General features: G+C 46.5%; 1 protein-coding gene across 1 annotated transcript; it reads left to right on the forward strand.

Moving 5' to 3' along the window:
* Nucleotides 1-3554: 3554 nt before the first annotated feature.
* On the forward strand, nt 3555-7956 carry LOC122625588. The gene is made up of 2 exons (XM_043805675.1): nt 3555-6107; nt 6166-7956. The coding sequence occupies exons 1-2, from the start codon at nt 3555-3557 to the stop codon at nt 7954-7956; spliced, it is 4344 nt and encodes a 1447-aa protein (XP_043661610.1).
* Nucleotides 7957-12192: the final 4236 nt, after the last annotated feature.

Below are 12192 nucleotides of genomic sequence, written 5' to 3' on the forward strand. Positions count from 1 at the left end.
CATTAATTATTGTGTTTACCAGTACAGTTTCTTTTACAGATTGCTGCTGAGGCCAAAGTTCCTTTGGGTTACCTAGCCATCTTGGACCTTTCCACCAAAGATCACAGTGTGTCAATTGTTTTGAATTAATTCCTCTAGATGCTAAATCTGCTGGATTATCCTCTGACTTCGCATGATTTAATTCAGTATTTTTTAATTTCCCAATGTCATCCGTTCTTCGTCTGATAAATTTAACCTTACTCTGGGCATTCTTGATCCATGCTAAAGTAATAGTAAAATCACTCCAAGCACAAATTTCTCTAACGCCCACAAACCGCCCAAAACTGCCACGCCCACAATTTTGAAAAATGTTTTGATATTTTTTCATTTTTGTATTTGATTTGTAAATTTCTATCGATTTGCCAAAAAACTTTTTGCCACGCCCACTCTAACGCCCGCAAACCGAAAAAAACTGTCAGTGTTGAAGACTCGCCTTCGCACTTCCACTAGCTGAGTAACGGGTATCAGATAGTCGGGGAACACGACTATAGCGTTCTCTCTTGTTTTTTTTTGGTTTTTATTTGAATAAATCTGTTTATATATGCTACTATACGTATGAGTTTTTCCATACTGGAATACTTTCCTATTAATTTATTAATTCGATCATTTGTTTCGTCATTAATTATTGTGTTTACCAGTACAGTTTCTTTTACAGATTGCTGCTGAGGCCAAAGTTCCTTTGGGTTACCTAGCCATCTTGGACCTTTCCACCAAAGATCACAGTGTGTCAATTGTTTTGAATTAATTCCTCTAGATGCTAAATCTGCTGGATTATCCTCTGACTTCGCATGATTCAATTCAGTATTTTTTAATTTCCCAATCTCATCCGTTCTTCGTCTGATAAATTTAACCTTACTCTGGGCATTCTTGATCCATGCTAAAGTAATAGTAAAATCACTCCAAGCACAAATTTCTCTAACGCCCACAAACCGCCCAAAACTGCCACGCCCACAATTTTGAAAAATGTTTTGATATTTTTTCATTTTTGTATTTGATTTGTAAATTTCTATCGATTTGCCAAAAAACTTTTTGCCACGCCCACTCTAACGCCCGCAAACCGAAAAAAACTGTCAGTGTTGAAGACTCGCCTTCGCACTTCCACTAGCTGAGTAACGGGTATCAGATAGTCGGGGAACACGACTATAGCGTTCTCTCTTCTTTTTTTTGGTTTTTATTTGAATAAATCTGTTTATATATGCTACTATACGTATGAGTTTTTCCATACTGGAATACTTTCCTATTAATTTATTAATTCGATCATTTGTTTCGTCATTAATTATTGTGTTTACCAGTACAGTTTCTTCTACAGATTGCTGCTGAGGCCAAAGTTCCTTTGGGTTACCTAGCCATCTTGGACCTTTCCACCAAAGATCACAGTGTGTCAATTGTTTTGAATTAATTCCTCTAGATGCTAAATCTGCTGGATTATCCTCTGACTTCGCATGATTCAATTCAGTATTTTTTAATTTCCCAATGTCATCCGTTCTTCGTCTGATAAATTTAACCTTACTCTGGGCATTCTTGATCCATGCTAAAGTAATAGTAAAATCACTCCAAGCACAAATTTCTCTAACGCCCACAAACCGCCCAAAACTGCCACGCCCACAATTTTGAAAAATGTTTTGATATTTTTTCATTTTTGTATTTGATTTGTAAATTTCTATCGATTTGCCAAAAAACTTTTTGCCACGCCCACTCTAACGCCCGCAAACCGAAAAAAACTGTCAGTGTTGAAGACTCGCCTTCGCACTTCCACTAGCTGAGTAACGGGTATCAGATAGTCGGGGAACACAACTATAGCGTTCTCTCTTGTTTTTTTTTGGTTTTTATTTGAATAAATCTGTTTATATATGCTACTATACGTATGAGTTTTTCCATACTGGAATACTTTCCTATTAATTTATTAATTCGATCATTTGTTTCGTCATTAATTATTGTGTTTACCAGTACAGTTTCTTCTACAGATTGCTGCTGAGGCCAAAGTTCCTTTGGGTTACCTAGCCATCTTGGACCTTTCCACCAAAGATCACAGTGTGTCAATTGTTTTGAATTAATTCCTCTAGATGCTAAATCTGCTGGATTATCCTCTGACTTCGCATGATTCAATTCAGTATTTTTTAATTTCCCAATGTCATCCGTTCTTCGTCTGATAAATTTAACCTTACTCTGGGCATTCTTGATCCATGCTAAAGTAATAGTAAAATCACTCCAAGCATAAATTTCTACCATACTGGTTAATGACTCTTTTATTCTTTGGATCAGTAAACTTAACAAATGAGCGGCGCACAGTTCTAGTTTAGGGATAGTTTTTCTTACAGGATAGTTTTTTTTACAGGATTGACTCTACTTTTGCTAGCTATTATAGTTACAGCATCTCCTACTTTAGCATACACTACTGCAGCATATGCTTTTTCTGAGGCATCAGCAAATCCATGTAGCTGAATACTTATGCCATTTCTAGAATTAATCCATCTTTGGATTCGAATATTTTCTAAATATAATAAATTTTCCTTATATGCTTCCCAGTATTTTAAATCTTCTGCTGCTAATTCCTGATCCCATTCACTTTTGCTTATCCAAAAATTTTGAATGAAAAGCTTTCCTAAAATAGTCACGGGAGCCAACCATCCTATGGGATCATATATTTTAAATTATATCGATAGTACTTTCCTTTTGTTTGTCAAATTGGATGACCCGCAGCTTACTTTAAACTTGAATAAATCCTTTTGTGGTTCCCATTGAAGTCCAAGTGTTTTAACACTCTCATTTTCAATAATACTAAGAACCTTGTTATCCCCAGTGTCGCGGATCGAATATTGTTTTCGATAGGCTAGATAGTATTTTTGAGAAGTCCGAATGTGGAAGGATCTGTAAGCCCATATGTGTCTGGGCACATTGTTTTTCGCCATTGTAAATTGCCGGGAAAATTTAGCTTTTCATTGTCGTGTAAGAGTTGGAGGACACACTGCGGTGAGCTAATAAGTTAAGTTAGTTGCAATTGTGAAACATGGAATTCTTCCAGAATAAAACGTGTTCTACTACCACGGATTAGTCTGCCCTTTCTTTCGGGAACCAATGCGTGGGGTAGCCGTTTAAGGCAACTCCATGTGACGCACGACGACAGTCTTTTATTCGCAGTCCTAGGGCGACTGCAGGGGCAACTTGCGCTGGAATGACGGCTTAGATGGCCAGCTAGAGAGTTGCCGGAGCTGAAGTGACGGTTTAGACGGCCAGCGAGGAGGATTTGTGTGAGCTCAGCGCTACGTACCGGCAGAGGAGTCGCAGCCAGCGACAGTGGCGTCGCAGTCAGCGACATAGAGGGACGCAGCCAGCGTCGAACGCCGATACGAACGGGTCGCAGCCAGCGACAAGGAGACGCAAGAAGCGTCATTTGTGGAGACCGCAGCCAGCGGTCAGAAGGCGCAAGGAGCGCCAAGCATCCGTGGCCGCAGCACGAGGCGTCAGAGACGCCATTTTGGACGCGCAGAGGCGCCGCCATTTTGGAGCTGGGGAAGATGCAGCATTCCCCCAGGAAGAGTGCCCGGCTGAACGGAGGGGAAGCCACCCCTATAACAACAGTGAGTCAGCAGCCAGCCAGCAGTGGAGCAGGAACTCGGACGCGGGTGAACATCACGGCGGCGTCGATTCCTTGCCCGGCCACTACGGTGACTACAATAGCTTCCCAACCTAGAAGTACTGCTGTCACAGCTGCGAGTTCAGTACCGGAGGTGAACCAGCCCCTCGCGTTGGAACTCATGGAGAGGATCGCAGCGTTGGAGAGGGAGCTGGAGAAGGCTAGATCCCTGGAAAGTGTGAGCACCGCCAATTGCGCGCCAATCGCAGTTGGCCCAAGCTCAGTTGGCGCCAACAGTGGAGCGTCGGGGCGGCCGCCATTTTGGAGCGGCCAGCCAATACCCACATCTAACGGAGAGGCCTTACATAACGGGGTCGGGTCGGTGCCATACAACGGTGACGGTGCGGCTTGCACGCTGCCGCCATCTTCGAGTGGACCGCCATTGCTAACGACTAGCAACTATTTTGTGGAGCCACTGTGTGCAACAGGCACTGCGCAGCCAGCGCATGGACTCGTGCTACCGGGCGTGAGCATCCACAATGCGGCAACAGCACTTGTCGGATCCTACGCCGCGACGACGACGAGTGGAATCCAGGGAGCATATGGGCCAAGGAAGCTTCCGGACTTGCCTATATTTGGAGGGCAGCCCGAGGAGTGGCCGATCTTCAGCTGTGCGTTCGTGGAGACGACCCGAGCGTACAACTGCACGGACCTGGAGAACAGCCAGAGGTTGTTGAAGGCGCTGAAGGATGAAGCGCGCGAGGCAGTGAAGGCGCTATTGATTCATCCAGGGAATGTCAGCGCCGTGATGGAGCAGCTGCGCTTTAGGTTCGGCCGACCGGAGCAGCTTATACGCAGCCAGCTCAACAACGTGCGAGAGGTGCAGCCAATTTCGGAGCACAATTTGGCGAAGATCATTCCCTTCGCAACCCGAGTGAGTAACCTCGCGGCCTTCTTGCAGTCAGCGAAGGCGGAGCAGCACCTGGGGAACCCAACCCTCATGGAGGAGCTTGTGGCCAAGCTGCCAACGCCCTTTCCCACTGTAGTCCACTTCAGCGCGTGGCTACAGGAGTACGCAAACGTGGTGTGCACGGTCTTGGACGTCGAGGGAAAGGAGCCGAGGCGTCGACTTCTACATGCAAGCGTCGACCATAATGAATGCGATCAACAGGATGATCGGCATGGAGGTTGTCCCATCTGTGGAGGACAGCATGGAATATGCAGAGAATTTATTGGAGCCTCGCCACAGGAAAGGTGGAGCTATGTGAAGAGGCATCGGCTCTGCTTCAATTGCCTGCGAAGCGGGCACACGGCTAGATCCTGCTATACGCAAGGTGAGTGCCAGATTAATGGATGCCGAAGGGAGCATCACCGTCTGCTACATGGTGCGGACGAGGAGCGTAGGCCGCTGCAGCGAGGTGGCTTCAGACGCCACGAAGGGAAACAGCAGCCAGCAGTTTCCAGACGCAGCCCGGCCAGGAGGCCTTCGCTACGAGGTGGTCACAGGGACCAGGAGAGGAACCGGCAGCCAGCCGTTCCCAGCAACAGCCTGGAGAGAGGAGCTCCGCGTGAAGCGGGAGCGCCCATGCAGAGGAATTTGAGCTGCGTTGACGCCGAAGGAGGCCGTCTACTGTTCCGTATACTGCCGGTTACGCTGTACGGAGCGGGGCGAAAGGTGGATACGTATGCGCTCCTAGATGAGGGTTCCTCCGTCACGATGATCGATGACGAGCTACGAAGGGATCTTGGAGTGCAAGGAGAGCGTCGGCAGCTAAATATCCAATGGTTTGGAGGTAAGGCAACCAGAGAGCCTACCAACGTGGTGAGTCTGAAGATAAGTGGAGTTGGAAAGCCCACTCGCCATGTATTGAAAAACGTTTATTCCGTTTCGAGTTTGAGTTTGCCGATGCAGACATTGAGCCGACGAGATGTCCAGGGCGTGCACAGGGATGCGCGTCTGCCGATGAAGCCTTACAGCAACGTGGTGCCGAAGCTGCTCATCGGCCTGGATCACGGACATCTGGGGTTGCCACTTAGGACGAGGCGGTTCGCTCGAGAGGGACCGTATGCGGCCGCAACCGAGCTGGGCTGGGTTGTGTTTGGGCCTGTAAGTGGGCAACCGACCACGCCGTCACCGAGGTCCTGCCTACTTGCCGTGTCAGTGGATGACGCGATGGAAAAGATGGTGGAGGACTACTTCGACATGGAGAACTTTGGAGTGAAGCCCGCGCCGCCGGTCGCAGCCAGCGACGATGTTCGGGCCCAAAGGATACTCGAAGACACCACGGTGAAAGTGGGGCGTCGCTACCAGACGGGATTCTGGAAGGACGACCACGTTGTGCTGCCACCGAGCTATGAGATGGCGTACAGGAGGCTGGTCAACGTCGAGAAGAAGGTGAAGCGCAACAAGCCGTTGGCGCAGGAATACGATCGGATTATAAAGGATTACGTATCTAAAGGATACGCGAGGAGGCTGCAGCCGGAGGAGGTCGCGGTAAGGAGCGATCGCCTATGGTATTTGCCACATTTTGGTGTCCAAAAACCCAAACAAGCCCGGCAAGGTACGGCTTGTGTTTGATGCTGCAGCCAAAGTTGGAGGAACCTCGCTAAACTCGGAGCTGGACAAAGGGCCTCAGCACTATAAGCCTTTGCCAGCTGTGCTCTTTCATTTCAGAGAGGGAGCCGTCGGAGTCTGCGGTGACTTCAAGGAGATGTTCCACCAAGTGCTGATCCGACCCGAGGATAGATGTTCCCAACGATTCCTCTTGAGAGATGGCGACGACGAGAGAGACCCGGATGTCTATGAGATGAACGTAATGACGTTTGGAGCAGCCTGTTCGCCGAGCGCTGCGCATTACGTGAAGACTATGAATGCCCTGAAGTATCGGGATTCGGATCCGAGAGCGGTCAAGGCCATCACCGACTACCATTATGTCGCTGACTATGTGGACAGTTTCGCTACAGAGAGCGAGGCTATCAGCGTATCTACCCGAGTGAAGGAGATACACAAGGATGCTGGATTCGAATTATGCCAGTTTTCATCCCGCTCACCCACTGTGGAGACGTCTTTAGGACCTGGCCGAGTCAAGAGCGTCGGATGGGGTGAGGCTGAAGAGAAGATCCTCGGAATGCGTTGGCAATTAGCAACAGATGACTTCAGATTCAACATGGAGTATCATCGAGTGCCAAGCAGCGTCCTGAGTGGAGATCGAGTCCCTACGAAGAGGGAATATTTGAGCCTGGTGATGTCAACGTTTGATCCCCTGGGATTCCTGTGCTGCCTCATGGTTACAGCGAAGCTGCTGCTGCGAGAGATTTGGAGGCAGAAGATCCAGTGGGACGAACCACTACCGGAGGAGTTAAGCAAAGCCTTTGCGATTTGGCGCAAAGAGATGGACGCCGTGGGACAGTTCCGATGTCCGCGCCATTATTTTGGGCGTGGAGCAGTCCGGGCCGTAGAGTTGCACGTCTTCGTGGATGCTAGTCAGGCAGCATTCGCGGCGGTGGCCTATAGGAGGGTCACATATGAGGACGACGACGTGCAGGTGAGCTTCGTGAGTGCGAAGACGAAGTGTGCCCCAATGAGAACGATGACGATCCCACGGCTGGAGCTGCAGGCAGCAGTTCTTGGAACCAGGCTGATGAACACTGTCAAAGAGGAGCACAGTGTGGTCATCACGGACCTGGTGTTATGGACGGACTCTAAGACGGTGCTGAGATGGATCGGCAGCACCCACCGCCGGTATAAGCAGTTTGTTGGCAACCGAGTGGCGGAGATTTTGGAGTCGTCGAAGGTTTCCCAATGGAGATGGGTGCCTACAGCCGACAATGCGGCTGATGATGCGATGCGGTCGCAGAAAGGAGTCGACCTTAGCCAGGAATCAAGGTGGCTAAGAGGACCTGCATTTTTGAGGCAGCCAGCAGCCAGCTGGCCGGGGCCTGAGGAAGGAACTGAGCGTGTTCCAGATGCCCCTGATGAAGAAGAGATGCCCAGTGAGATTGCATTAGTTGCGGCAGACGATTTTGTTATTCCGTTTCAGAGATTCTCGAGCTTCAGTCGCCTGGTGAGGACCACAGCCTGGGTCCTACGGTTTGCGCGCTGGTGCCGCAAACAGCGAAACGAGCTCGAGGAATACGGCCTTACTGCAGCAGAATGTAAGGCCGCGGAGAACCTGTTGGTCAGACAGTCACAATTGGAGTCGTTCCCCGACGAGAAGAGGTCGGCGGAAACTGGACAGGACGTCGCTAGATCGAGCGACATTCGAGGGTTGGTGCCCTACCTAGACGAGGACGGGATTCTGCGAGCTTACGGCAGAATTGATGCCGCACTGTGCATGCCGTAAAGTGCGAGGAGGCCCGTATTACTGTCATACAGGCACAGTCTGACAGAGCTGATTGTGAGAGACTTCCACGCCAGGATGAAGCATCAAAATGTGGATGCTACGATTGCGGAGATCCGGACAAAGTTCTGGGTCACAAAGATGAGGCGTGTGATGCGGAGAGTCATCTCATCGTGCAACGAGTGCAAGTTGCAGCGAGCGCGGCCGATGCCGCCGATAATGGGACCCCATCCGGAAGACAGACTGGATGCGGGTGGATGGCCATTCAAATACACAGGACTGGACTACTTTGGGCCACTGCTGGTAACTGTGCCCCGTCACAAGGAGAAGCGTTGGGTCGCCTTGTTTACGTGTTTGACGACAAGGGCGATTCACCTGGAGCTGGCGCATGACCTGTTTCCTGATTGAGGCGGAGAATATTGTAAACTCGCGTCCGCTCACCCACTTGCCTGTGGATGCGGACCAGGAGGCGCCGTTGACGCCAAACGATCTACTCAAGGGAGTAGCCAATCTGCCGGATACGCCTGGATTGGATGCGGAGCTGCCCAAGGAGGGTTCTACGAGGAAGCAGTGGAGGATTGCTCGCCTGTTACGAGACCGTTTCTGGAGGAGGTGGGTCATGGAGTATCTGCCTACGCTTGTGCGCCGCGAGAAGTGGTGCCGCCGAACGGAGCCCATCCACCAGGGTGATATGGTCTTCGTCTGCGATCCTGCCTTGGCCCGACGAGAGTGGCGCAAGGGCATCGTGGAGGAGATCTACAGCGGAGCTGATGGAGTCTTCAGACGCGCTAAGGTGCGCGTGAACAACAACGGCCTATCTAGGACAATGATGCGACCTCTAAACCTCTCTAAACTTGCAGTTTTGGATTTGAGTGAAGCGGTTCTTCACGGGGTCGGGGATGTCGCGGATCAAATATTGTTATCGATAGGCTAGATAGTATTTTTGAGAAGTCCGAATGTGGAAGGATTTGTAAGCCCATATTTGTCTGGGAACATTGTTTTTCGCCATTGTAAATTGCCGGGAAAATTTAGCTTTTCATTGTCGTGTAAGAGTTGGAGGACACACTGCGGTGAGCTAATAAGTTAATTTAGTTGCAATTGTGAAACATTGAATTCTTCCAGAATAAAACGTGTTCTACTACCACGGATTAGTCTGCCCTTTCTTTCGGGAACCAATGCGTGGTGTAGCCGTTTAAGGCAACTCCATGTGACGCACGACGACATCCAGTATCCTCTACTGTTGATATTATTTCTGAATTATTAGATATCCATTTTCTAAATTTTTTCATACTTTTTGTAATTTGTTTGAAACTAGTTGGACAACATTTTTGGCGTCTTCTACAGAATCGGCTCCAGTCATTAGGTCGTCCATGTAAAAATCGTTCCTTATTTCACTTACATTTTTATTTTGACATTTATCTGCTATGTCCACCAGAACCCTAGTAGCTAAGTATGGTGCAGATGCCGTACCATAAGTGACTGTTGTTAGTTTATAATTTTTAATTTTTTCTTCTGGAGAATTTCTCCATAAAATATATTGATATTTTTGGTCATTTTCATTTATTTTAATCTGACGGTACATTTTTTCAATGTCCGCAGAAACAACAAATTCCCATTTTCTCCATTTAACAATAATGTCAAAAATATTTTTTTGAACTCGTGGTCCCACATTATGTCGTTCAAACTTTTTTTATTTGTGGTTTTTGCTGAAGCATCAAAAACTACTCTTAATTTGGTCGAGAGGCTTGAATCTCTAATCACAGCCTGGTGCGGCAAGAAATATTTGCCTTCATTATTCACCTCAGCCATGTGTCCTAAATCCATGTATTCTTTCATGAATTTAGTGAAGTCAACCTTAAGTTTTTCATTTCTTTGTAGTTTTTTCTTCAGATTCATGTAACGAGCTATGGCTTTGTTCACGCCAGAAGGGCGCAAACAATTTAGCGGCAGTGTAAGCAGTGTAAAGCTCCTCCACGGCTCGCAAGCACCGCTGCTCGCGCTCTCCTTCTCTCCTCGCGCTCTCCTTCTCTCCTCTCGCTCTATTCACCACTCCGCGGTCCCGCGGTATTCCCAATGTTAGTTTTAAGTTAGTCTTAATTTGCAAGTGTTGTAATAAAGTGCGGAATTGAAGTCGATCCCGTGACTTTTCATTTCTGGAGGAACTTATCAGCAGCAGCCGCAACAGCAACAACAACGACGTCAGAAGCCAAATTATCTTGGACAACAACTCCGCCCACTCCAATTCATGGTCCCTCGAGCCGGATATCCTCATCCTACCAGCGCTCCTTGCGGAAAAAATCAAGATGAGTACGGCTTTATATCCTATTCCGTCCGTGGTCGCCATTTTCGTTTTTCCAACGGCGTTATTCTTTCCGTCCACCCGTATCAAGTGAAAAGTGAAAATTAAGAGAAAATATATAAGTACATGCGCCCAGCCACCGTGATTACTTCTTTTTTTAAGTGCATAAAAAAGCACTTTGCCAATACCGGCCCCCAAATTCGTCTCACGGTGATCCGCTGGTATCCAAGCGCATATACATATATATATATACATTTTTTAAAACACTGTCCAAAATTCACTGTTATCGTCCGCTGCTAAACTGCTGTTTTTTTTGCCTCAATAAAAAATACAAACCACATATACATATTCAGCAAAATTTTACATACACATAAAATTATACATACCCATAAATATACATATCCAGCGTTTAAAAAACTGCCGTAAGTTTCATTTCACATTATTTTGCTTCTGCTTCTGAAAAATCAGAAGTCGCAGTCAAAGCATAAGTAAAAATCCCGCAGCGACGAATATCAAAAATCAGAAGCAGTCGCCGTTTTTCGTTTTTTCGCTTTCTGCTTTGCTGTTGCTTTTCATCGTAGACGTTCGTCGCTGCTGCAGCTACCGGCGACTTTCGGAAGTCGTCGGCAGTCGCAGCAGCATAAGTCGGTGCCTTCGACTGTTTGCTGCTTTTGATTTTCGTTGCTATTGCTGCTGACCAACAGTCGCAGCAGCAGAAGTCGGCGCCTTCGACTGTTTGCTGCTTCTGATTTTCGTTGCTATTGCTGCTGACCAACAGTCGCAGCAGCAGAAGTCGGTGCTTTCGACTGTTTGCTGCTTCTGATTTTTGCTGCCGAGCAGCATAAGGCGACAGACGCATGAGGCGACAAATTTTGGAAGTCATCCGCAGCGACCGCAGCCGTCGCAGCGTTTATTTCCTCATATTAATTTTACTTGTAAAACGTTTGCTGATTGATTGACACGTACGCTCACTTGCATATTTCTGCTAACCATGGCACCAAGTGAGTTTGGAAATATTTTGAAAATAAGGCAGTCGAGGGCTTAGCTGTATGTAATATATGTAAAAGCTCTCTAAAAATAACAGAATTTCAAATTTAAAAGCACATTTACAAAAACAACACAAAATTGATGTTAATGTCATTAGTTTAGAAAATCTTGAAACTTCATCAACAAGTTCTTCTTCTAAAATAATAAGAAAAAAAAAATAAAAATTGAAGTAATAAAAACAACTAATAAGATCATATATAGGATTGGTAACCGAAGATAGCATTCCCTTCAATGTTCTAAATTCACAGAATATGAGAAACATACTTGATCCAATTTGTGAAGGTCTAAAAACAGCAGAAGGAAAAATGATGAAATTAAACGCAGTAAACTGTAAAAATACATTGGAAATAGTGGCAAATAATATAAGAACACATATAACAGCTGAACTTAAAAACACGTTATTATCTTTGAAAATAGACAGTGGAACGCGTATGTCCAGAAATATTTTTGGATTAAGTGCTAGTATATAAATTCGGCTCAAATAAAATCTATAATATTAGGAATGATGAGTTGAAAGGTGCAGGATCAAGTGGAGCCAAAAATCTTGCAGCCGAAGTGATCAAAGTGCTTAATAAATATAATATAAATTTAAATCAAATCGTATCTATTACTTCTGACAACGGGGCAAATATGCTTAAGGCAACTAATATTTTGTCATTTGTGTCTGAACAAAATAATGAAGCGAACGATTACGAGGCACCAACGACGATTATTTGGATAAAATAGACTTAATAGAAAAAATTCCCAAAGTTTTAATAGGAAATATTGAAGTTTGTCGTTGTGCTGCACACACAGCACAGCTGGTTGCCCTCGATGTAATAAATCATTGGACATAATAAATACCTACTTAATTGTAGGAATATGACTAAATATATTAGAAAACCATCGAATGG

The sequence above is a fragment of the Drosophila teissieri genome, unplaced genomic scaffold, assembly GCF_016746235.2.
Source record: "Drosophila teissieri strain GT53w unplaced genomic scaffold, Prin_Dtei_1.1 Segkk126_quiver_pilon_scaf, whole genome shotgun sequence".
NCBI classification, from domain to species: Eukaryota; Metazoa; Arthropoda; class Insecta; order Diptera; family Drosophilidae; genus Drosophila; species Drosophila teissieri.